The 26,696-nt window shown below is 47.3% G+C and overlaps 1 protein-coding gene across 4 annotated transcripts in view; it reads left to right on the top strand.

Moving 5' to 3' along the window:
- AP2M1 (adaptor related protein complex 2 subunit mu 1) overlaps window positions 1-22,369 on the top strand; it is a 55,322-nt gene extending 32,953 nt beyond the window's left edge. For 2 of the 4 annotated variants that reach the window (XM_084847678.1, XM_084847679.1), the window contains exons 3-11: window positions 4,582-4,847; window positions 7,103-7,185; window positions 13,985-14,120; window positions 14,268-14,409; window positions 17,153-17,272; window positions 19,108-19,243; window positions 20,022-20,119; window positions 20,281-20,392; window positions 21,260-22,369. In XM_084847678.1, coding sequence (XP_084703804.1) covers window positions 4,582-4,847; window positions 7,103-7,185; window positions 13,985-14,120; window positions 14,268-14,409; window positions 17,153-17,272; window positions 19,108-19,243; window positions 20,022-20,119; window positions 20,281-20,392; window positions 21,260-21,394 — 1,228 coding nt within the window. In that variant the 3' untranslated portion in view covers window positions 21,395-22,369. Of the gene's footprint in view, window positions 1-4,581; window positions 4,848-7,102; window positions 7,192-13,984; window positions 14,121-14,267; window positions 14,410-17,152; window positions 17,273-19,107; window positions 19,244-20,021; window positions 20,120-20,280; window positions 20,393-21,259 lie in introns of all 4 variants that reach the window. The other 2 variants (XM_084847676.1, XM_084847677.1) reach the window with 1 other exon arrangement.
- The last annotated feature ends 4,327 nt before the right edge of the window (window positions 22,370-26,696 follow it).

Here is a 26,696-nt window from a genome sequence, read left to right as displayed (position 1 = left end):
GGCAAGCTTTGTCAAAGCTCCTCCCTTCTGATGGACTTTATACTTTGTTGGTCTTTGTGGGGATGAAACTTGTATCCTGTGGACCCACAAAAGAGAACTTGACATGGCACTTCTTACTCAGTACCTAGACCTGCACTGGCTGTGACTAATATGGGCTGTGGAAAGGTCACAACTCAAAATTCCTGGAGGATGGAGAGTGCTAGTCTTCCTGCCAGTAGCATGCTTGCATGAGCTTGGAACTTCCATACAATCTGTTCAGTTGTTCTATGCTGCCATCTTCCTCTCAAAGGTGCCCTGTGAAACTGGAGTAGAAAAATGACCTCGGTTCTCAGCTTTGGGGGGACGTTTCCCTATAACTATTTTTTAAAGCAATTGGCTACAAAGGACTGAGGCAGAGTTAGAACCTGTAACCCTTGTAACAAACTTCAAATAGTGCTTGTGGCTTTCACAGAACAGCATGTGTTTGCCCAAAATGTGAAGGTAAACGTTGAATGATAAACTTCATGAACTGCATGGTTTGAAATGGTTAGGTGGTTCAAGCAATCTGCACATAGTAAAACGTGGTGAGTCAGATTGTAAAATTCACCCCAGATGTTAGTGTTCAGGATCGTGTCTTAAGAGTTGAGAGCATTATCCTATATAGTGTTGTATGTGTTGCACATCCATAGAGAAATTAGTAATACTTCAAAATTGGTATAGAAAAGTAGGATGAAATATTATGCATAGATCCTATGTATGGCAGTGTATCGATAGAGAACTACAGGCGACCCAAGATACGTGGCATGGCAGACATGCCCTAACTGCCATTTTGGGATGCATCTGGTAGGTTAAAATCTGATGAGAGGTCAGTTGATGGCTAAACCTTGCCCTGAAGTATCAAAACAGCTGCTGTCATTAAAAGGAAAAGTTGGTGGCTAAGCCTAGAGCCAAACAATAGTGAGATGGTGAGGGATGTGAATATGTGCCCATCTACTGCGGTAGCTAAATTGCTAGGGATGTCGGAGAAATCCACAGTGGATTCAAATGAGTTCAGATTTCTATGAATCTGACCTGCAGGTTTTGCAGTGGACCACCTGTTTCCGAGTCATGCGGATTTGCAGACTGGTTTTTCACGGGGGTGTGCTAATTCACATTAGTGCTAATGCACGTTAGTGCAGGTGTGCATTTGTGCTAAGGAGCACTTGCACAAATGTGCCAATGCCCATTAGTTAATACACATTAGCGCTGATTTGAATTAACTAATGCACATTAATGCTACTGTGCAGGAGCATTAGTGCACATTAGCAGAAATAGACCAGAATTCGGATTTAAAATTCGATTCATTCAGTGAAAGATGCCTGACAAACTATGAAACACACACAGAACAGATTCAACAAAATCTGTACTTCCTTAGTATCTGCCTTCAGGGCAGTGATGCCACTGCTGTATCCTAATACCTAAGCAGGCTGACATACTTTTCAAGAACTGCCCAGAGAGCTTTGGCTAATGGGCGTTATAGAAATAAACAAACACACAAACAAACATGCAAAGATCTCCTTCTGCTAGGTTTTCTTAGGTTGCCTGTCTTAGGTTTTGGAGAGGGAAAACCTTTAACTCACTGGCCACATCACAACAAGTGTGATTCATGAAACGTAGATCTGAAATCCATATTTTCAAGAACAAATGCATTACCGAAGCCATGTGGCTTTGGAAGTTTATCCTTGTATGCCTGTATAATGAATGATGGCATACAAGATGTCTCTGGTCAGGCTTGCAGTTCAAAGAATGGCTTTAAGTGTATGCATGAAGCACATCATTTGAGTATGCAAGAGGTGAGCAGTTGCATGGTGGCTGATGAAAGGATCTATCACAGTAAAGACCATTAATTTTAGGCTATTGTGGAGATTCGGTATATTAACTGGTCATTATGCTTCCCATTAGACTTGTAGTCAGATACTAAATAAACTACTGCCATTTTGAGAACTTGTCCCCTTCAATGCCTTTCAGACATCTTGTCCAGAACATAATGGGCAGTGTTTGTGTTTCTACCAATTACCTCTGTTAGGCTCAAGTTGGAGAAGTGCTTCATTAGCACTATATTTCAGTGCACTGACTATTGCAGCCAGTCCCCTTTGGGAAGTAAGATGGGCACATCAGATTGGAGCCACCATTTTTAAATGTCTAAGGTTCTTATAAAGTATGGTTATACAGTTTTGAACCAGGAATAAGCAGCTTTGCCCACAACAGCATCCTGTGACTGCATCTAATTGATTTGTGTAACTACGGAAACTGTTAATCATCTATCCTGTTCATTTAAATGTGCGTATTTAAAGATGCTGCCTTAAACACTAACTGGAAGTGCAATTTTACAACTTGGGCTCCACTTGCAGTCTTTTAAAAGCAGTATCACTCTCTATTAAAATAACATCATGTAGCCATAATGGCTTTTAAAGAGAACTGCCATTTAATCTCCACTTAAACTTTAGCTGATGTAGCCATTAAAACTTGTTAGCCCTGGAGGCAGGGGCAAGGTGAAGTGTGTTCTGGCAGGGAGCAATTACATTTGGGATGCGACCTCATCTGACTGAACTTGCAAAATTCAGTTAAATGTTTGCTCAAGAGTGCTTGTTCTAACTAGGAGAAAATCTGCACTCTAGAATAAAGCAGTTACCTTGACTGGTAGTTCTGTGCCTCAAGGGATCTTTCAGAACTGGCAAATAGATGCTGCCTGTCTCCTAAAGGTTAGCTCCCAAAGTCATAAGCTGAACTTGGAGACTGGTAAGGGAAATCCTAAAAAATTCTGGGTTGTCACTTCTGCTTTTCAGTATCTTTCTATGGCTTTACTGTGTTTAAGTTTCTGCAACTGAGGACTAGAAATAGTTAAAGTAAGAATATTTAAGTTAAGTAGGCTTTCTGCCTCTTAAGGTTTGGTCAAAGGCTCATCCAAGCCTTAGCATTTGATACCATTGGCAAGAGATGGGACGTGCCTTGCAGTTTCCCGCATAACCACACAGCCTGGCTGCCACTGACACTGTTAAAACCTGTATGTTTGCCTCTTCTGTAAGAGCTTCTTTGCGGTCACTGCCTAGGGATTTAAGTACCATTTTGGACCTTTTTAATGGGAGGGGGTTGTTGTCTGTTGTCTCTTCTTTTTGTTTGGATTCATTGTGCTTTGTGTGTATGTGTGTGTTCTAACCTTTCTCTTGTTGCTGTCGCTCCTCCTTTTCTTCGCTGGCGCCATTTCTGTTCATCCCATCTCATTGGCTGCTGTAGCAATAGGTAAGAGATGAATGGCAGGGCATACTGGGCACTGCAGCATGAGGGAACTGGTATATCAAGTCAGTTTTAATCGTATGGCCAAAGTCACTGCAGAATCTAATAAAAACCCTATATTAACGGTAATACCAATAGTCTGGTCCATGCCAAATCAACTCATCACCCTTGCAATTTTAACAGATTAAAATCTACAGATTTCTTAATTCCTTTTACAGCAAATTGACCTTAAGGGAAAAAGTCTTGTACACCTTCCCATTATTCCTAGGGCTGTTGTCACTTAAGCAAGACATGACATGGGTAGGGAACCCATCCTGTAGCAGTGTTCTCTAAATATGAAGGAAGTTTGCAAAAGCACATTCTGGTGCTAGGTTTTTCCCACAAGAATGGAATCACTGCACATCTGCACTTCTCTATAGCACTACAGGTATTTTGGGATTCTAAATTGAAGATCAACTGGCTGCGCTATCCAAAGCTTTATGTTGGCCCTTTGTCCTTTCTGCTTCAGCTTTCTTGATTGAATCCTTGATATTTCTCTCTGAGGAAGGCAGATCTCAGGCTCTGGAAAATATTAATTGGTACGCTTTACATGGCTTGAGGGGAGAAGGTTTGATGCACTTATATTTATTTCATCAGGCTCTTGGTTATTATTGCAAATAAATACTGCATAGTATACAATGTCAGATGCACAAGTGGTGAGACATGGCATAGTTTAGCACCTGAAAGCATTAAATGGTGAATGGAAGACACTGCTAGTATCTAGCAAGGGTGCCTTTTTGGAACCAGGTGGTTAGATTTGCCCAACTAGGCTACCATAGCAGCAAGGGACCTAATGAAGTTAGCTAGACAAGTTCCCTGCATTGACGTTATCCAACAAGCATCCATAGATGCTTGTTGAGCCTCAGCGAGGTTCTCCAATGGAAAGAGATACTCTGCCCTCCTAGGCAGCTTGTTCCACTGATGAACTTGAACCTTTTAAACCTTAGGGTTGGTTAGAGCAGTGCTTTTCAGCTTATGGTACCTCACAGTATATCAGGTGGTATAAATACCATCTGTTGAAAAACACTGACATAAAGCATCAGTAGAGCTATGTTTTACACCCGTTTAATACACAACTGGGTACACTGTATTTGCTGTATATGTAACCAGCCTAAATCCTTAAGAAGCATGCTTTCTGAAGTCAAAGGAATAGATCATCATGGCTGTAATTTTCAAGTATGGTTTCTTCTGCATAGCTACAGCTCAACTTGGTAGGGTTGTATGTAACACAGTGTGCCTGGCGCCTTTGGCCTCTCACTCTTGTCTTCCTACCACATTCCAATTCCCCAGGCGGAATGCAGTGGATGCTTTCCGGGTCAATGTCATCCACGCACGGCAGCAAGTGCGCTCACCTGTCACCAACATTGCCCGCACCAGTTTCTTCCATGTCAAGCGTTCCAACATCTGGCTGGCTGCTGTCACCAAGCAAAATGTCAATGCCGCGATGGTCTTTGAATTCCTCTACAAGATGTGTGATGTAATGACTGCCTATTTTGGAAAAATCAGTGAAGAGAACATCAAGAACAACTTTGTGCTCATCTATGAACTTCTGGATGGTGAGGATGAACCATTCTGTCTAAATTCCGGGGACTCGTTTAGTAATAGGTGTCCAGAACTGACATTGTAGACTTGTGGTTGCCTATATGGGGAAGGGTACATAGATTCTGCTTTGGCCTAATCAACCCAGGCCGTGCTTTTGGTGTAAACATTCCAGTATCCAAGCGCTTAGCCCTGCATTTGCCTTCCATTTAATGCTGAAGTTAGAATAAGCCCGTGCGCCTGGCAAAACTAAGAGCTGGATGTAACACAGTGCAAGCACTGTACCCACTCTTCAAACACTTTGCTTCCGCTATGTATTGAATTCTGCACATGGGAAGATTGCCTCTATTCCCCTGAAGTGAATGTGATTGCATGGTCATCCTAGGTTCAGGACTGAGATTTCAGTGCACTTTACATTGCTTTAAGTATAGAGACTGAAGATCTAACCTTCATTTGATACAGGGTCTGCGTGGTGTAAATCTAACTTTCACTTTTGTCTCCTAAACAAAGCAGCCCAAGCTTGTTCAAACCCAATAATTGTCAAAATTGTGGGCTGTACTAGCATGCTTTGAGAAACTATATTTTACATCTTTGTATGATTTGCTGCTCTAACTATGCCTATTCCAATCTGCTTCTGTAATTCTGTTGCTTCTCTGCATCAGATGTGACCGGATTATTTGACCATTCCTGATGCAGAGATTCTGCAGAACTACCTGCCCTCAAGACTAGTCACATCCTTGAACAATTGCTCATGCAAAAACCCCAACACGGTGGGTGTCTGCAAGGCAGGGGTGTATGTGCGAGGGCACACTTTACTTTTCAGGTAACGTGTGCTTGCAGTTCTAATTCACAGAAAAAATAATATACCTCAGTTACTAGTTGCCTAATCTTTGCTCCAATCTTCAAAGCAGCAGCTGCTGAGGACAAATTTCAAAGCTGCTCTCAGATGCTCAGTTTGCTGCACAAATGGTTTAGTAGCTTCATCTGTGAAGGAGTGGGGATCTGGATGTTCCCCAAGGGCCAGATTGCCTCGTGGGACAGCTCCTGGGGGTCGGAAGGCATTTGGGGGGCAGGCCTCTCCTCCTGAAGCCCTGCCCCTGACGACATCTGGCCCTTTCCCTTTCTTCTTGCAGAGAGAGCCGTGAAGAAAGGGACACGGCCAGAGAGGTGGGCAGACTTGACTGCCTGCTCAGCCGATGCCTGGAGGAGTCACTCCTCCGGGCCCCACCTGAGCATGCAGCTAGCTTTGCTCCTCAGGCGAGGGAGGAGTGAAATGGAGGCACCAGTTGAGACCCAAGCTGGCTTTGCTCAGCCCTCCTCTTTCCCATTTGGGGAAGGCAAGGGAGGAGTGGAGCTGGCTGAGGTGTGACCTTGAGCGCTCTTCAAGATGGCAGTACAGTTGCTTTCCCTTCTTGGAGTGGGTGGGGCCTTGTCCAAGGCCTCTGCAGACAGGATGGGGTGGCCTGGCAGGCCGAATTCATCTCTGGTCTGTGACGTATTGGAGATCCGCTTTACTATTTAACGCTGGCCTTTCTATGATCCAAAGAATATAGTTACGCATCCTTAGTGCCCCCAGACTCCATCAAAGTGTTCTTGTCAACAGGTAGTGGGATTCCACGACTGGCTAACAAGGGCATGTTAGAATTCACAAGGCTGCCTTCAGGCCATGCTTCTTTGAAGCTTTTTGCCAGCCCTTTTGGGGGAGGGGGTGGGGGGTGGGGACAGATCTGCAGCTTGCCGCAGGCCAGAGAGAAACCCCCTTCCACAGGCGCAGCGTCACTTTTTATTCGTGTTGCAGGTCTGGATCCTGAGAGGCTCTGAGAAGCCCTCCTGGAGGGGGCAGCTAATGGCAGTTTTCTTTTTCCCAAGCTTGGCTGGCCGTCCTGCCCTGCGATACTTGCTACTCTGCTGTTGTTTTTTTAGGTTTTGATTTTTATGGCATGCTCATGCGAAAATCAAAACCTAAAGAAAATGCTGCAAAGATAGATTATTCTGCTGCTGTTGGATTATCCTGCTTCAGAGCAGGTTCCGTTGGATGTCTGGACTCTGTCCTCTTAAGTGTTCTGTTCATGTTGTTTTAACTGCTGCTGGCTGTAGGACAGTTCCACAATAGCCTCTGGTGGGAGCAGTCTCAAGCATGACAGCAATTGGTGTGGGGGATCTTTCCTCAAGTAAATTGTGTGTTTGCTTGTCATCTTGAGCAAAGGCTATAGCTGATGCGCCAAACTTCCTGGATGTTACTTTTCTCTGATAACTCTTTACCCTTCTGTAGAAATCCTGGACTTTGGTTACCCTCAGAATTCCGAGACGGGGGCCCTGAAAACTTTCATCACCCAGCAAGGCATCAAGAGCCAGGTAAAGGTGTGGGAGTCTGTGTGTAGTGATCATGTACTATATGTGTAAGGAGGAATGGCCATAAGCACCGTCTTTTATGGTGATGTCATCAGAATGGAGAACACAGTTGAGTATTTAGACCACAGGTCTCTTTAACTACCCTGAAAAAGAATGGTTTTATCTAATGTGATGTCCTTTAGAGTCCCTTCTTTCTCACTTAAAAGTGTTTGATATCAATCCCTACTGGCTAAATCCTCAGTTGATTCTAGAAGCATGTTGTAATTGGTTTGAATACTAAATTAATTTTTGCCAGTTCTAGAATAACCTGCCAACATTCACATCTTATTCTTCTATACCCAGCTCATCTCTGGGTCATTTTTCCAAAGCAGGAGCCTGTGTGTTTGCCCACCTCCCGCCCCAAAGCTTTGAAGTCTAATATTTCAGGCATCATCTTTTGCACTCTAGAGCAGCCTTCCCCAACCTGGTGACTTCCAGATGCATTGGACTACAACTGCCAGCGTGGGTTATGCTGGTAGTTGTAGTCCACACATTTGTAAAGCACCAGGCTCAGGAAGGCTACTCTAGTGACTCTCAGTGGCTTTCGCACTTATACCAAAATAAACTGATAAGCTGACTGAAGACTGTGGCACTATTGTAGTAGGCTTGTGTGTGCATGAGAGTGAGTGTGATTCAAAGTTTTTTCTGCCGAACAGCTCTTGACATAGGTGGGAAGACAAGAAGCTCTGGCTATTGGGCGGTATAGAAATGAAATGGAATGAATGAATGAATGAATAAATAAATAAAAGAAGGCTTGGACAAGTGTTGAAAATGCTCTGTCAGGGGAGGCAGGGGCAAAGATGGAGTGCTTCAATCCAAATGATGCTTCAAAAGGGAGCTGCAGGTGGCTTGGGTGGGGATTCTGTGCCATGTTTTATGCCATCTGGGACAAATCAGATATGGAGAGCAAAAATGGTGGGGAAGGGAGGGTTGTAAATCAGCTTAATGACTTGACATTGCAACCAGTATTAATACTTCTGGAGCCTTTACTCTTTGCATTGTAATGCTTGAAACAATTATTGGATGATCCAAGAATTGTTGGATGTGGACATAATATACCTTGACTTCAACAAAGCTTTCGACAAAGTGCCCCATGATATCCTGATGAGCAAAATAGCTAGAAGTGGGCTAGATGAAACAACGATCCGGTGGATCCACAGTTGGCTACAGAATCAGACTCAAAGAGTGCTTCTCAATGGGATCTTCTCAACCTGGGGAGAGGTAACGAGCGGGGTACCGCAGGGCTCCGTCCTGGGCCCAGGGCTCTTTGACATTTTTATTAAGGACTTGGAGGAGGAGGTGCAGGGAATGCTGATCAGATTTGCAGATGACCCAAAATTGGGTGGGATAGCGAATACTTTGGAAGACAGAAACAAAATTCAAAGTGATCTTGATAGACTGGAGCGCTAGGCAGAAAACAACAATTACATTTGATAGGGATAAATGCCAAGTTCTGCACCTAGGAAAAAGAAACCAAATGCACAGTTACAAGATGGGGGATACGTGGCTCAACAACACTACAAGCAAGAGGGATCTTGGAATTGTTGTCGATCACAAGCTGAATATGAGCCAACAATGTGATGTGGCTGCCAAAAAGGCAAATGCTCTTTTGGGCTGCATTAATAGAAGTATAGCTTCCAAATCCTGGGAAGAACTAGTTCCCCTCTACTCAGCACTGGTTAGGCCTCATCTGGAGTCCTGTGTCCAGTTCTGGGCACCACACTTTAAGAAGGATGCAAACAAACTGGAGAGGGTTCAGAGGAGGGCAACGAAGATGATCAGAGGACTGGAAACAAAGCCCTATGAAGAGAGACTGAAAGAACTGGCTGTGTTTAGCCTTGAGAAGAGAAGACTGAGGGGAGATAGGATAGCGCTCTTCAAGTACTTGAAAGGTTGTCACAGAGGAAGGCCAGGATCTCCTCGCGATCATCCCAGAATGAAGGACATGGAATAACGGGCTCAAGTTACAGGAAACCAGATTCTGGCTGAACATCAGGAAAAACATCCTGACTGTTAGAGCAGTATGACAATGGAACCAATTCCCTAGGGAGGTGGTAGGCTCTCCCATACTGGATGCCTTCAAGATGAGGCTGGACAGCCACCTGTCAGGGATGCTATGACTTGGATCCCTACATTGAGCAGGGGGTTGGACTCGATGGTCTTATAGGCCCCTCCCAACCCTACTATTCTATGATTCTATGATCCCCACCCATAGTGAAGAGGACTGAAGTTCCAGCACAGAGCTCCTGTAGATGAGGAGGGGGAAACAGGAGTGACTGGTAGCTCTTGCAGCTCTTCAGCAGCTTATATCTTCCCCAATCTTCACATAGGCCTGCTAGTTATGGAAGAAGGATGATGTGCAGAATAGATACTGGCTTTCTATGCCAGCTTGGGAAGTGTCAAACTCCTCTCAACTGGACTCTGCAGATTCACTTTGGCCAGGAGGAGACGTAAAGTGAGAAGAAGCCTCATTGCTTGGGTGGGCTGAGTTGAGGACAGCTTGGTGGTGTGAGTTGGTTGTTCTCAAGATGTGGGCTATGCATCCCTTTGGATGGTAGGTCACACAACACCTGAAGTGGTGGGTGGTATGAAGTTCTAGGGAGACAGGGGAATGCTTCCTCACCTGCCCACCAAGACCTGGGTGGGTTGAATGTCCCTGACAGAGGTGCCATATTGATCCATGTTGATTCTTCCTTGTGGTCTCTGTGCATCACACACATAGGGGCCCTGTGCCTGCATGGAGCCTTGATTGGGAACCTTCTATACCTGACGACCTTTTGGCAGGAACCTTCTGCCACCGTCCTAGTGTGCACATCCCTAGCAGGTTTCCGCCTATTCCTTCAGTTCTCTTTTGGCCGCCATTGTGGCAGCCTTGTAGGGAGCGTTCTCTGTCAATTCAGCTTTTCCTGAGGGAAACTAGGATGTGCTGAGGCAAAACAACCTTTGTATTACTCTCTTTCTTGAGCTTCAGTGTTGAGCTTGAGAAGAGATTGTTCCCTAAGTGTGATGTTAACTGTCCCTCTTAAAGGAAAGGAGGTTAACCTGCAGAACAGATTATTGATTGTGGGGGAGGAAGAGTATATTTTGTAAGAGCCTTTAATCGCTCAGGACTTTTCTTTCCTTAAGCTTTCCAGAGCAGGAGTTCCTCAGCAGGTCATGGATCCCACAAACTGCTTCATGAGCAGATTGTGTCCTGAGCCCCAGCCCTATTTCCTGGTTGATGTCAAGTTTGCTTTTTGAGGAAGTGTGTGGGGCCAGATGTGAAGGCTGTTTTCTGCAATTCTGTAACTATATGTACAGGAAGGAGTGTTGTCTGTGTACAACAGGCTAAAGTAGCTGAGTTTGAGAAATGGCCCAAAACGTCCCCTTCCAGCCCTTCTGTTTAGGTTGACCTCTTGCTCAGATAGTTCTATACATGAAGACGCCACGCTGCTAGGCAAAAGTAGCCTTAGGAACCACAGAGGCTGCCCTAGAATAGTGGGAGTAGGGAGCAGTTTATTTTAACTTAGAACATTTGTATGTCGCCCCATGACAAAGTTCTTTGGTGGTTTACAATAAACGAAAACAATTCAAATGCAAAATAGAACATAAAATCATACAGTCAAAAGCAACATAAAATACAGTGACAAAATAACACTTGCAGCACCCCAAAATTAAGCACACAGATTTTAAAATGGAGAATCCCAGACACTGTGAGTTACTTAAGAGGCTTGGGTGAACAGAAAGGGCTTCACCTGGTGCAAAAAAAAAGACCACAGGAATGATGCCAAGTGAACCCTTCTAGGAAGGTTTGTCAGTGTTGGGTCCTGATATAGATGAACAATGTGGAACTAGAAAAGAGCAGGGAAGGCTTGTGTCCAAATCCAAAGCAAGTGGTTTGGGGCCTGTCACTGTGTGTCTTGTGAGCCTACCCCAGGTTAGTTAAGAGGATAAAATGGAAGGATCCTGTTTCCATGGCTCTGATTTCCTTCCTTAGAAGAAGGATGGGATATATGTCTCCAGTTGTAGCTTGTCATCTTCTGATGCAGTTCATGCTTCAGTAGTCCAGTTCTGCCTGTATGATTACACGGCTGTTCTGTCTTGCTGTGCTTTTATCCCTCCAACCAAGATGGTATTGGGCGCGAGTGATTCTGGCAGGCAATGGTCCACCGTGTTGCTTGGATGGCCGCCTTCTGGGTGGAGGCGGGGGAAGAATTGGGTTGCAGACCTCCAAAATGATGCAAGCCTATCACATTTGGAAGCCCTGCCACACCTCTCACTCAGGTCCCCACCATCTGGAGCTTATGTCCTAAAACAGTCCAAACCAAAATCTGTGGTGGTCCTCCTTATATACTAAGCTGATATCAAGGTGCTTTGGAACTGCATAGAAATATTGATTAAAGGGATAAAATAGTGAACTGGTAGTTCTGGACCCAAATTTTCCGATGGAATAGGAAAATCCTGAGCCCCCTGGCTGCCTGCCCAGCTTCTTGGAATGACAGGAAATGTATAGCTCATTATGAGTACCTTCCTGTTTTGTGTAAAAAGGAACTGAATGATCTCCAGAAAATTGAGCGGGCTGTTGCCTTCCTGTGAAGTCTTCCTTAAATGTATTAGGATCATTGTGGCTGCATCATGTCTCTGAAGCACGACTTGGGCTCAGAGGGGAAGACTGAGCCCTCTAGAATAAGATGATGATGTAGCCAACAGCTGCATATAGGAACTGGCAGGATAGTTGGCTAAAATAATTCCTGGTCTTGTCTAAATTCAGTTGGTGCTGTTTCGGGGTATGAAAGCAGGATCCAGCTGTAGTACAAGAGCAGTGGGATGAGATGCATCAACAGTTACACTAAATAATGAACTGAACACTGATCCGGAGGATCGGTTCTCCCTTTTGTACATTGTGCAATTGCTCCAGAAAACATAGAATTTAAGACTAGAGGCTTGATGTGCAGTAGAGTTGAGGAAGCTCCTGGTAACCAGAAGTGGTTAACGCACGGGTGATAAATGTACTGGCTAGTTTTGTGTGCTTTCGAAGGCTGAGTATAGTCCGATACTGATGTGGGGTGGGAAGAGAGAACTGGACTCTCTCCATACACATGCAGCGGTGCAAACTAATAAACCTGTTTGGTTTGAATCAGTCTGTTCCCATGCGATGAATTGAAGCCACATGTTAATAGCCCCAGGGTCTCAAATATCTGGTTCTGTTGTAAAATCAATATGAATTAATCCTCCATTTGTGATGCCTCTATCAGAGGCTTTCCATAATACAACTTGCCTGATCTATAAAGGCACTGGGGCAATCTGCGAGCCTCACGAGCCTTGGCCTGCAATAGTGCCTATTAGATTGCCACTTTCTCGTTGCTGATGTCCCCACTTCCTTAGTTTAGACTAGAGAAAAGCTCCTTCCTCCAGGCTTATTAAGGGAGCAGATGAGAAGCGTTGTACTACCTGAGATTGTCCCAAGCCTAACACTCTTCTCTCTTCATCCTTCCCCTCTACTGACCTGCTTGCCACCTAACATTGTGTGCTGCGCTTGCTGCTATACATCTGTTTTCTCGCTTTCTGCGTTTGACTGGACCTGCCTATAGCACCAGGTAGGAGAATTTGCTATCCCTCCTAACCACTCCTTGATGACTGAACTTATCCCTCCTAAGGACATCTGTTATCCGACAGAGTTCTGAAATAGGACTTGACTGGGCACATTTTTGTACTACACTGGCCTTGCAGTGCATGAATGATGTAGTTAGTCTCTTCTGGGTGGAAACACAAACGGATTGGGAGGAGGGGCATTGGCTTGTGACATAACTACTTCCCAAGCCCAGCGTGGTTTTCAAATCATGTACTTCCCTTGTCCTACTTCTGGCTTAAAATGTCTGCTTCCATGGCACCTGGGTGAGCAAAGCTTGCCTCTGATAGTAACAAACGTATTTTCTACCTTTTGAGGTGGGAACTTTGAAATTTTAACCTGAATAACAGATTTATCTAGAGCAGGGATGGGGAACATCCGGCTCATGGGCCTCATTCAGCCCGCAGAGGCTTAGGCTCCCTCGACCGGCCCTAGCACCTAGCCTGGAGGCTACCAGGGGCTTGTAGAGGGGAGCGGGGAGAGGATTGCCCTTCTCTCTGATCTGTGATGACAAGGGATTTCCCCTTACTTAGTGTGCCCTCCCCTCTCCTAATGGGGAAGGGGAGCAACATGCTAAGTGCTGCACACCTGACCGGCACTTGCTGTAGTTCCTGAAAGTGTCGTCCGAGTGTGCGTCACCTTTGCTTCTCGTTCCCCATGCAGAGAACAAGAAGCAGGAGCGCAACCGGGCTGCACACACAGCCGGCGCTTGCAGAAGCTCCTGGAAACACCAGCTGAGTGTACTTTGCTCATCCTTCGCCTTCCCTGTGTGGGGAAGAGGAAGGACAAGTGAAGGGGCCCTCTGGCTGAAGCACTGGCTAGAAAAATTCCAGCCAGCTCTTTGGTTGGGGACCCAATGATGGCGGAGGGTGTGGCGGCATCTACTTAAATCATTCAGCCCAGGGAGGCCTGCAGGGGGGTCACCCCCCCCTCAAAAAAGTAGTTCTCCACCCCTGATCTAGAGCTCCCAAGCTGAGGTGACTAACGTACCTCACACTGACCAGCCCACTGGCCCTCTGTAGAGTTCATGGAATGAATGGATTGTAGTAGCATGTACTTGCTTGTGGTGCAGGGTAATCTTTTATTGCTGGTGGAATTGCCATGACATCTTGGTGTCCTAAGAGTGTGTGTTCTCTATCCCTCTCTGTCCTTCAGACTAAAGAAGAGCAGTCTCAGATTACTAGCCAGGTGACTGGTCAGATTGGTTGGAGGCGTGAAGGGATCAAATACCGTCGCAATGAACTCTTCCTGGATGTGCTGGAGAGTGTGAACTTGCTAATGTCACCGCAAGGTAAGTGCAGCAAAGTAGGCTGTGACTTCAATGGATTTGAGGAAGGAGGTTAGGGTAGCCGCCTCTCCTCCTCCTCCTCCTTATTCTCTCCTCCCCTGCCCCATCCCGCTCTGCTGTGCTACAGTATTTCCTTTTCCTTCCTTCCAGGTCAGGTATTGAGCGCCCATGTCTCTGGCAGGGTGGTGATGAAGAGCTACCTAAGTGGGATGCCGGAGTGCAAGTTTGGCATGAATGACAAGATTGTAATTGAGAAACAAGGCAAAGGGACTGCAGATGAAACAGGGAAGAGGTAAGGGGGAGCGGCCGCAGGTGGCACTGCTGCACCGTCTGCGACTGCTGGCAACTTCTGTCTTGCTCCGTTCTCTTTGGGCAGAATGCTCCAGCTTTCCTAAAGGTTGTTGTTTTGTTTGTTTTTTCTTTGCTGCCCCGTTAAGACAGGAAACTCTTTTACCTACAACCTTTTCTCAGTGAGCTAGATGACTGGTCTCTAGTTCAGAAGGTACCAAAGAAAATCTTGATTTCAGCTAGGCTCCAAGCAAAGCTACATTCTAGTTGCGCTCAACACTCACCTGTTGTTAGCCTTGTCAGTGACTGAGTTCAGATGATGTGCCGAGCTGCGGTGCCTGTGGGCAGGAGATTGCACATCTAACCCTCGCTTAACCCACGCTTGCTGGGTTCGCATGACACAACAATCCCAAGCGGGGGTTGCATATTCAAAATGGCAGCCACATATGCTGCCGCCTCACCATGAGTTAAATAACCCATGGTGGGCTGTCATGTCTTGCGAACAGCCCTAATGAGTGAACTCTCTTATTCTAGTTCTTAATAGGCGCTGAGCCTCGAAAGCAAGAGAGCCCTCAAGCAACTTCTCACTCCTAAACTGGTCATATACCAGCATAATACCCATCTGTGGGACTATGAGGGCAGAGGGGAATAGTACTGCAGCCAGCATTTGTCTGCCTCCCCCTTCCTTCCACATGCCAGTTTCAACTAGGATATAGTCACCTGTGGTCTTGCAAATTCCCTACTTTGAAACGAATCCCCTGGGCTGGTCCAGGCTGGCTCTGCGGCCCTCCTTTCTCCCTCTTAACCACTTTCGTTACTGAATTCTTTTTTTTTTCTTTTGTGTTCTGCTGACTCCAGTGAAACAGGAAGGTAGATAACCTGCTTACTGCTGTGTGCACGCACTCCTCACCCCTTCCCCATCTTTTTGCTTTGTGTGACTTGTGCATGTGCCACCATCTTTGACACTTCCACACAGGTCCCGCCTGTGGTTGAAGGCTGAGCTGCCACTTGCTTGTTCCCGGGCACGAAGCCCGCTGAAGTGTGGCTGTCCCATCCAACTGGCCCGGGGACATACATGCCTGAGTGAGCTGGGCAAGGTTCATAAGGCTTCACGTGGGGATTGCTACTCCTGGCAAAGGCTGTAGTTGGCCTCTTGCGTTAGATCAGTAGTGAGCTGGCGTTGGGCAAGATGTCCCTTCAAGTGACAGAAATAAAAGGGGAAGCCCACTAGAAGAGCTTAACGGAAAGGTGAACGTTAAGTGGTGTCTAGTCGTGGTGCTAGAGAGCAGCTGAGGAGCCAAGTCCTTGGGCTGTGGGCGAGAGGTCTCTCTTTCAAATCCCATTCTGAGAGCCCTTGGGCCTTGTGTCCACACAACCAGTTGTGTCTGCTTCTTACTGGAAACTCTGCTCCCCTGCCGCTTAAGTGACTGAGCATATTGGGCTTCAGGCCCAGTTTTTAGAGCAGTCATTTCCATGCATATGTGGGAGATGCCTTGTATTTAGAAGAGATCTTCCCAGTAGCGCCGAAGTGCTTCCTCCTTGTAGGATGCAAGAGACCACGACGAAGTCGAGCCTTTACCAGATGATTTTGGCAAACCGAATGGCCAGGCCATGCAACAAACATGCCCTTGAAACGGACCCTGAGCCATGTATGTGTGGGGCAAGCTACTTCCTGTGCCCATGCTGTGTCTTGGGCACTCACTCCTGTACCTCAGCCACCCTTCCGCACTCTGGCACATTCTCCTTGAATGACTTTTGTGTTTGAGTCATTCACTTGCTACCATTCAACACTTGTACTTGCAAAGCGTCGCAATGAGGTTTTGGTGGTGTTGGTTGGTTCCTGGAGTTTTTCCCAGTATTAGAAGCTGCGGAGAGAACCACCCTGCCTCTCTTAGCATGGATGCAGACAAGTATAATCTAGCTGGATGCTGTAAGTGTCCACAAAGCCCAGTGGCAAACTATTGGCACCTCCTCGGTCTTCTGGCCCCCAAGTCCTTGCTGGTACCTGGAAATGCATGGACCAGTGTGATGTGATTCTAGTGTGGTGAAGAGCCGGTGTGGTTTAGTGGTTAGAGTGTAGGACTGAGACTCTGGAGATCTGGGTTCTAGTCCTCACTCAGCCATGAAGCTCACTGGGTGACTTTGGTCCAGTCATTGACTCTCAGCCTAACCTACCTCACAGGGTAGTTGTGAGGGTAAAATGGAGAGGAGGAGGACCAAGTAAGCCGCCTTGGGTCCTTGCAAGAGAAAAAGGGGGGTATAAACATAATATCCAAGTGATAATAAAACTGAAGATGGGAATTGCTGCTGGCTTGTGCTGCTGAACAAAGGGCCTGTGTTCTTCCTCCACCCTGCCCCAAGAGCACTATAGGGAGAGGTCTGCTCAAGGGGCTGACTGGACTCCAGTCTGCGAAGTGAAGGGCTGTGGGTAGACCAGGAGTGAGCCTGTATGCAGCGCCCCCTGGCGGACTGCTGAAAAGAAGCCTGTGACTCGGGTTTGGTGAGGTGGCCGAACAGGCCTAGGGGCTGTGAGGGACTTCGGCTGGCTCCAGCAGTGCCAGGCCTCTGGCTTGCTGTCCTCCCTGCCTCTGTTATCCCCTCACTCAGCCTGCGAAGGCAAGGTGCTCTCTGTGCAGTAACCTTGTTGCAGCCGGGAGCCTGAACACTGCTGCACATGTCCGCCTGCCCACAAACGCAACCTGGTGACGGCTGCTGATCGTGCTTCTCCTTGTGCTTCTGTGCTGTAGCGGGAAGCAGTCAATTGCCATCGATGACTGCACCTTCCACCAGTGCGTGAGGCTCAGCAAGTTTGACTCAGAGAGGAGCATCAGCTTCATACCCCCAGATGGAGAGTTTGAGCTTATGAGGTATGGAGAGTGGACAGAGGTTGCTACACGGGCCGGTCTCAAATGCAGTAGGGTGACTATAATGGGTTTCTCATGCCAGACCGAAGCATTCTGAAGTCATCCACTCATAGGAGGCTAGAATGTGCGAATCTCCATAGTGGGGTGGGGCAGGGGGTGTTCATTCAAGATGGAGGTTCAGCTGAGGCACCTCTCTGTGGGGAAGGTGATCAGAATCCTGCTTTGGCTGGCTTATTGTTGCCAGGCTAAAAGCAGGCACCCGTGCTAGATCAATTGTACATAGGGTGACAAAGATGTGCGTGGGTGTCACTCTCAAACTGACCTTGAAGGTCCTTCATCACAGTAGGTCGTGGGTGGGCAACTTGCGATCCTCCAGATGCTTTGGCCTACAACTCCCATCAGCCCTAGCCAGCATAGCCAGTGGTGAGGGATCATGGGAATTGTAGGCCAAAACATCTGGAGGGCCCAAGTTGCCTGCTGTAGGCCATGGGTAAATCTACTTTCACGAGAATTGTTGCAGCTCTGAAAGTAGTGAGCCAATCTGGAAGCAGTGTACAGCAGCTTTCCCCAACATGTTGCTCTCCAGATGTGCTGGACTACAACTTCCATAATTCCCAGCCAGCATTGGCCATGCTATCTGGGAATTATGAGAGTTGTAGTCCAACACATCTGGAGGGCACGAGGTTGGGGAAGGCTGCTATACACCAAACAAGAGGTGAAGAGCCGGGCTGCCACTTCCAATGTGGAAGTCTTACTTTTGAGGGGTGAAGTGCTTTGAGGGCTCAAGCAACAAATATTGGATGTTATGGCCAAAACATGGGTGACCAGCCAGATGGGCGATTAATAAATTTAATAAATAAGTAAATAAAAAATTCAGGCTGCAGAATGGTTTTCACCATCTCTCACAGCTGTTTCAAGCCCATTACATATTTGGTAGGCAGCTCACTTCCTATAGATTGATGCATGGAATGTCTGACTCAGATTGATCTTTGCAAAGTTATGTCTGTAAATAGACACAACCATACCCTTTAAAGCAGGTACAAGACAATACGTGCCATAAATTGCATGTAGATGCAAATTGACAGTTGTGTTCAATTGCACAAAGGTGCAAGGTTTACAAGAGAGGTACCTAGCTATTACATGTATAAGGACTTTAGGGATGTCAAAGAATTCCGCCACATATTCCAGTGAGGCCAGATTCATTAGAATTCGGCCCCCCGGGATCTGCGGCGGAACGGCTTCCCGCCCCCCCGTGATGGAACTTACCTGGGGTGGATGCGGCGGCGGTGGCTCTGGCGGTGGCTCCCGCAGTGGCGGCTGGTCTCCTGGCTGGCCACGGCCAGGCTGCTGTGGCCACCATTTGCGTCCTTGCAAGTGGCCATGATAGGCTACGTATTTACGTAGCCTGTCACGGCAAAGAGCAGGGACGCAAATGGCGGCCACTACGCCATTTGCATGGCTGCATTTACCGTGATAGGCTACGTAAATACTTACGTAGCCTATCACGGCTGCTTGCAAGGATGCAAATGGCGGATGCTACGACGGCTGCCATTTGCGGCCGCAGCAGCCTGGCTGCAGCCGGAACTCCAGCCACAGATGGCCCTGGCCGGTGGCTCCATGGAGCAGCCGCGGAGCGGAGCTGGCCAGGGAGGATTCTGCGGGGAGGGACTGAGCACCTCTCCCCCACCGCGGATGCCCCTGCGCGGACCCAGGTAAGGGATTCGTACATCCCTAAAGGACTTTGGAAACAGATGCATCTCATTATTGCCATCTAGTGGTCCAGACACTGGCCCACTCTCTTCTCCATCCACAAAAGGGTATTCATTCTTCTCCCCCAGGTACCGAACCACTAAGGACATCATCCTTCCTTTCCGCGTGATCCCCCTGGTGCGAGAGGTGGGCCGCACCAAGCTAGAGGTGAAGGTGGTGATCAAGTCCAACTTCAAGCCTTCCCTCTTGGCTCAGAAGATAGAGGTAAGCGTGTCAAGGGCATCTTGGGCATTCGGGACATGGCAGCGTGCTTTATTCGTAAATGTTGCATAAAATTAATAAAGCATGTTGCTGCAGCCCACTCTCCCCTCAGCACTGCAACTATGGAAGTAGATATAGTGTCTCCATCTTGGTAGGCTGAAAGATGTCTGTGTGTGGGGTGGGAGCAGCTGCTGGTACCAGGTCACAGCTGCTGCCAGGTCAGTTGCAAACCTGTTGTTTTCCTAGGCTCAGAGCTGTCTTAACTGTCTTTGGGTGTAACCCAAGCTTTGACAGAGGGCACTTACTGCAGCTGCAATAAATATGAACTTGAGCACACTCCGGGAGAGAGCGGAGGACAGGAAGGCCTGGCATGCTATGGTTCATGGGGTCACGAAGAGTCGGACACCACTTAACAACTGAACAACAACAACAACTTACTGGAGCAGTGTGGCTCTGCTGGTGGCTGGCTGTGGCTAGAGCTTCTTGGCAAGCATTTCACCACAGAACATAACGTCAGCTGGCCACTCTACATGCTGTTGGTGACCAATAAGAAAAGTTGCATTATGACTCTCGAGAGAACCTCCCTCGCTTAGGGCAGTGTTGTTGAACTCATTGTAGTGTTACCCTGCCAGAATGATTTTTTCTCCCTTTCCTGGGTGAATGCTTTTGCTTTCTGGTTCTTGCCAGAATTCACTTACCAGCCAGTGGTCAGCTTTCCTTCCTTACACTAAACTTTGCTGGCAGAAGCAGCCAAACAGGATCCAAATATTTTGTCTTCCAGGTGCGAATCCCAACACCTCTGAACACTAGTGGAGTACAAGTCATTTGCATGAAAGGGAAGGCAAAATACAAGGCCAGCGAGAATGCCATTGTCTGGAAGTAAGTGAACCTCGGGCACTTTCCTTAGTCTGGGCAACTGTAGCTCAACATGAGTATTGGGCACCTGTTAGCACTGACAGGTCTTGTGTTGTCTCCAGGCTGAGCTGGGTGTGAGTGTGCTGGCTTTAGCGAACAGCTTCCCCTCTTCTTTAATTCCTTAGGATTAAGCGCATGGCTGGAATGAAGGAGTCCCAGATCAGTGCAGAGATAGAACTGCTCCCTACCAATGACAAGAAGAAGTGGGCTCGGCCACCCATCTCCATGAACTTTGAGGTAGGAGCTCCCAGTTCTTCCTAAGTGGGTGCAGAGTAGCTGTGGCTAATTAGGATTATCCCAACTCCAGCTGAGGCAGGAGACATGGATTTGTAGTATCATTGCAGAAAGAACAGGGCAAAGGGCAGAAGCTTTTTTTCTGGGCTGCACCTTTTCAAAAAAGAGGGAGATGAGCTGTGAAGGAAGAACCTTCTGTCGTCTTTCACTGTAGCTGTTTGGGTCTCCTCCACCTGGAAGCTTCTGCTTCTTATCTGTAAGCCTGTTCAACCTGATTCCCATTATGGTGCAGTCTTGAGAAATCCTTCGCTGAACTACTCGTGACCTGCTGAACTACCGTATTTTCTGCTTTACTATGGGCTGGAAGGCTGAAGCATTAACTTCTGCAAGCAGGTGTAACTGGGTGTGTAGACTGCTAAAATGACAGCTGATGTTCATGCGGGCCTCAAAGGGTAACTCTGGACCTTACAGAAATGAAGGGTTGGGGAAGATTCTTGGTTGGATTGAAAGCAGAATTTGTGCATCCCCATAGCAAGGGTGATCCCCCCCCCCCCCGGCCCCAATTGGAGTTTCAGTTAATGCATCTCCCTGTGGAGAAGATGATCAGAATCCTGCTTTAGGTAACACACCAGAAGTGCTAATAACGTGCGTATTCTAAATCTACTTCTCCTCTGCTTCTGTGGAACAGGTGTAGGTGCCTCACTGGAATTTTCTAAGGGCAGCCAACATATGTGGCGTTTGACTTAAAGTGTTGGAGAGGCAGATCTTCAGAAGGTGTTGGGAGGCTGCTACTACGGGCAGCTTTTTTTTCTATTGACCTAGCTGCAGAGTTGCTCAGCTTCCCTCCCCATCCTTGTCTGTTTTGTGCAGGTCCCATTTGCACCCTCTGGGCTGAAGGTGCGCTACCTGAAAGTCTTTGAGCCAAAGCTGAACTACAGTGACCATGATGTGATCAAATGGGTGAGGTACATTGGCAGGAGTGGAATCTACGAGACAAGATGCTAGCCCTGTGCAGCCAGCTGCCTCCTTCCTCTCCAGCCTCCCTTGGTATCAAAGTACAATTGAAGAGCATCTCTGGTCCCTCCTCTGTACAGAGGCGAGGAGCTAGACTCCTGCAGCTCCTCTCTGAAAAAGGACACTGGTACCTGCTCTGGTTTCAGTTACTGCTGGAGTTGCAGCTGAAGTCAAGTGGCTAAAGAGCCTGGCTCACATCTTGCTTCTGTCCCAGGGTATAAAAGGGCCAGTCTAACCACCATCCCCCTTGTGGTCATTCTAGGGAACATCCACCATGTGATAAAACCCCTCCTCTTCTGTTGTCACTACTTGCATCATATCCTAGTATTTTTGGAAGTTCTTGTGCATATGTACTTGTAGAATAGGCCTGAAAACCATAGACTGGACAAACCTTGAGTTAGTTCTCGCTCCCGTACTTGCTATTGCTGTTGTGATTGTTGCTCTGCAGCAAGAGTGGGGCTCACCATTCCCCCTCTGCTGCCCTCCTTTGTTTTCTTCTGCAGTGTCATTGGTATGGAGTCCTGCTCTAGGAAGGTTTGTGACCAAAAAGGCTGAGGGTTGGCATCTCCTCCATGCCGGGGTCGGGGGTGGGAGTAGCACAACATTTCAAAGCCTTGGAGGGCAAGGTCCTTGGAGCACTGAAAATAGCTGACAAAGCCAGCACCGTCTCTCCCCCCCTTGACCTCCCCCCAAAGGACAGACCCATGAGGACAGACTGATGTCATCAATTTGATCTACAGGGTTTGTCCTCTAATTTAGAATTGGCCACTAAGTCATTTGTCTTCTACATTCTCCTCCCCCACTCCTTCTTTTGCCTAATCAGCTCATGCTTTCTTCTACCAAAAGCTTTGGGTCAATAGAAATGCTGCTGCAACCCACAATCCTCTGCTTCTGATAGTGTGGTCCTCCCATTTTGTACACATGTGATTTGTCCAGTTCTAAATCCAATAAAGTATGTAGAACCAGCTGGTTTATGAGTGGTACTCTTAATGAAGGAGGCCTGGGCCAGAGGTGTCACTCGAGTCCCGCCATCTCAGCTTTTACCTTGAAAACAAGGAAGGGGCAAAAGTAAGGTACGTCGTGTCTGCATGTGAAAACCTGATGGTGGCCTGGTGTTAATAATCAAGCCATGGTGCTCGGCTTTAAACACTTCAGCTGCAAACCTATGTTGGGATAGCCAAAGACCTGGCAACATTGCCCCCCCCCCCCCGACAACCACCACTGCCTGCTTCAGCAGCATTATATATGCACCTGTCACCCATGAATATATGTACCTTAGATAAAGTTCAAGAGGCTTCTTTACAAAGGAATCCCTGAATCTCATGACATTTTTGTTTGGTGCAGAGGTTGCTGGGAAGTGTTGTAGGGCTGCACACTCCTCTTACATGAAGAATGGTGCAGGTGTGTTGGGCCTTGCACTATAGAGTGGACCGTAGATCACAACCCACCCCTGCCATAGCTGGCGGTGACTGGATGGGGTGGGAAAGAAGAATTTCAAATGTATTTTCACCATTTACTTGTTGCACAGAGTATTGTGTGGACAGATTCAAAATCCTCAGATAAAGTAAATAACATGGGGATATAGCAAGGGTGGGCAACCCTCTGCCCCTGGCTGCACCCCAGAAGGAAAAACCTTAGACAAAATAAAGTGGCACCCAGTAGCACTGAAACAAATACGTTTAGCTTGTTTGCAAACTAAATCCATCCATTTTGGTGCTATGGAGCGATAACCCCCCAACATAACCCCAAAGGAAACTTTTAAAAAAATGGACAAATTTAACTTGTAAACAAGCTAAATTTGTCTGTTTTAGTGCTATGGAGTACCTTGGACTGGTGATCTTAAAAAATTATTCCACCCTGCTGGGGTTGGGGGTCCGGTGGGCAAGAATGGCCCTTAGACCTCCTGCAGTTGGCCACCCCTGGCATAAAGGTTCCAGCCAATATGGTTGCTAGGACAGCACGCTTAGAAGCAAATCCTTCTAATGGAAGCTTGAGGTGTAGAGTCAAGAGGGTAGGGATCGTTCTGCCTGGGAATGGCACGGTGCTTCAGACTCGTCACCTACTGCATCCCTGAAGACCAAACACTTCCCAACATTACCGTACTGTACTACTTTTCCTGCTTTTGAACTGTGGTGCTGGAGGAGACTCTTACGAGTCCCCTGGACTGCAAGGAGGTCAAATCAGTCAATCCTAAAGGAAATCAACCCTGAGTGCTCATTGGAAGGACAGATACTGAAGCTGAAATATTTTGGCCACCTAATGCGAAGTGAAAACTCTCTGGAAAAGACCCTGATGCTGGGAAAGACTGAAGGCAAAAGGAGAAGGGGACGGCAGAGGATGAGATGGCTAGATAGCATCACCGATGCAATGAATATGAACTTGAGCACACTCTGGGAGAGAGCGCAGGACAGGAAGGCCTGGCGTGCTATGGTCCATGGGGTCACAAAGAGTCGGACACGACTGAACAACAACAACTACTACTTTTCCTTTGTTGAAGACGGTGTCACACTTGCAGAGAAAAAAACTTTATTACTGCACTGCATGCAGTTACGTGTTTCTGTTGCCCAGCATTGATAACGTATCCCACATCGAGCTATAATTAATGCTGCCACAGGAAAGTGGCATAATTCTCCACAGCTGAAAGGTCTATGTCATATTCCCGTCCAACCCTCATATTCTACATGTACCACAAGAATTGCCACCTTTAAATTCTACCTTGATGTTGTCTAAGCTAACCTGGACTGGGATGTCTTGAGCCTGACCCCCTTTTCAGATGTGGGGAACGGGGTTTCCTGAGGACAATGTGTTCGGTTAACCCAAATCTAATTTGCAAGGATGGAATTTTTAAATCCCAGTTCGCTATTGAAGCATCAGCGATTGCAGTAGTTCTTCATGCACAGTAAGCTTCAAGTATCTTAAGCTTCATGACTCCTGGCTTGGTATAAGGTAGGGATGGGGAAATGTGTGGCTCTCCAGATGTTGATGGACCGCTGTTGTCAGTATCCCTCCCCATTTGCTATGCTGGTTAGAGCTGATGGGAGTTGGCAGTGCAGTATCTGGGCCACACTTTCCCTGCCCCTGGTGCAAAGTAACCAACCTAGCCTATGTTGTACCTGTTTGATCCCACCCTAGCGAGCATATTGGAGAGGACCCTTGAGTAGTTTTTCCCAGCCTGGTGTCTTCCAGATGTGGTGGACTGCAACATCTTGTCAGTGCCATGCGGGCTGGGAATCATGGAAGTTGCAATCCAACACATCCGGAAAACACCAGGTTGGGAAAAGCTGGTCTAAGGTTGTGGTTACCTGTTTTTTAAGGGCACCTACATTAACAAAAGGCAGATTGGGGCATGCTGCTGCTGTAGGTGTCCTCACTCAGGAGTTCTTGATTTACATGATCGCCAAGCAGATTTAAAATGGGGGAGGGGGACCCTTTCCTGCTGTGCTGAAGCTAGAAAAGCAGCAAGCCAGCCACAAAAGCAGTCTGCTTGTAGCATCAATCAACTACCCTCCAGGCTTAAAGTCTGGAAACTTGTAACAGATCTGCAGAGTTCTTGTACATGCTGTGATTTCCCAGCGATCAGCAGCCTTGAAACACTTCATTAAGTTGGTCTTCACTATGTATATAGGTCAAAAACATCCGAACAGTAACAGCTGACTCCTACAGTGATGCAGCATTATAATTCTTGACTCTGCCAAAACAAAAACCCTCAAAAGCATTTGTAGTGAAATGCAGGGGTCTACAAATTGTCTGTGTTTAATAGCCACGTTCTTCCCAGGAAGGATATAGTAAAAAGTGCCTCTGAGCACATGCAAGGGTCTCTCCCTTTCTATCCAGCAAGTGGCAGCCTGCTCCTCCCACCGAACTAAGGAGAATGGCTAATATTGCTGCTGTTCCTCATAAATCTGAGTCTCCTATAGATCTCTGAAAACTAAACATTCCCTTGCAAGCTACAGCACAGTAAGCACCTGTTTTCAAAACGGGTATAAAAGGCTAGGAGGCAGTCTTTCCCTTCTCCCCCAAATAAATAAATTTCAGACTTTTCCTTTCCTGCAGCAGCTCCCCTCTGCCTTCTCCGTTCCAGCCACTCATCAATTTACAAAGCCAACTGTTTTAAAAATTAACTGGCAATTGGAATGAAGTGGCAGAAGCTTGTTGAGCAAGCAGTATTTGGAAGGAGCAGATTCTTATGATGAGGGATGGAAGCTTGGGGCGCAGACGTTCTTTAGCAGCTGCTGTTGCATTCCAGGTGCATAGTGCTGCCAGAGGGGAGCAAAAGAATCTGCCTGGGGGAAATGGCTTTGCACATGAAGAGAGGAAGCTAAAACGCTACTGATGGCACCAAAGACGGATTGAAAATGTGGCCAGCACCCCGGCCCCACCCCTTTAGCCCAATAATCAGAGCTGCAGTATTCCCAGAAAGAGATGGGGGAGGAAAAGGGAAGAAATCCGTGCTGATGCCATTCAGAACTAGAGAACAGACTCCAAAAAATCCAGTCCGTTTTTTTTTCTAGCAGCCTAATTTGGGTGCTGCAGTGCCACCTCCCTCACTGAGCATTTTTGCTCACCAAATCAAAGACTTCAGTGTTGGTCGGGCCTAAGCAAGCAATGCGAACTCTGTGGGGCTGGATGTTTAGTCCTGCCGCCAAGGTCATATGGTTCCTCCTGGCCCTTTAGGGAGAACTTCACAGGAAGCCTTTAGTATCCTTGGAGGCTCCCTGTGCAATTTGGAACCCTATGCAATTTGGGGCGCAAATCGTGGTGGTCCTCCACAGCTAAGGAAAGGTGCCCTGCTGCAGAAGTTATCGCTAAATATGGGAGGAGCTGTGTGATCTAGAGGAGGAGGCTGAGCTCATGGTCTCACATCCCTTGTCCTTGTGTTGCTCTTTCGCACAAGTAACACCTAAGCAGGGCTTTTCTCCCCCCTGGCCTGTTGGCAGGTAGGCTTGTTGAAGGCTGGTTAAAATATGCTTTTGCATTTCAAGGCAGCCTGTCCTCACATCATTGGCTGCAACACACTAGCTGGAATTGCATGCTCGGTATTTGAGTTGGCAGTGGAGACCTGACCCCGCAGGGAGCAGGGACTCCCTTTGCTTTTCTAGGCCGAATGATGGATGTCACTATAGTGCACGTTCAGGCTGTGGAATCGAGGTGTTCCTTGCACTGCTCCCAAGAAGGGGGAAGCCTCCAGTTTAAAATGTAGGCTTACTGCTGGGAGGAAGTTTAGCCTGTAGGGAATGCATGGTACATAAAGCCTGCTTCTGCTCTTGAGCGGAGTCTGTGCTTTCTTGGACCC

This window comes from Heloderma suspectum, chromosome 3, assembly GCF_057233095.1.
Source record: "Heloderma suspectum isolate Gila_16-S chromosome 3, 16-S_ref, whole genome shotgun sequence".
In the NCBI taxonomy this organism is placed as follows: Eukaryota; Metazoa; Chordata; class Lepidosauria; order Squamata; family Helodermatidae; genus Heloderma; species Heloderma suspectum.
Note: the sequence above shows the minus strand (reverse complement) of the source record. Positions and strands in the feature narration are given on the sequence as shown.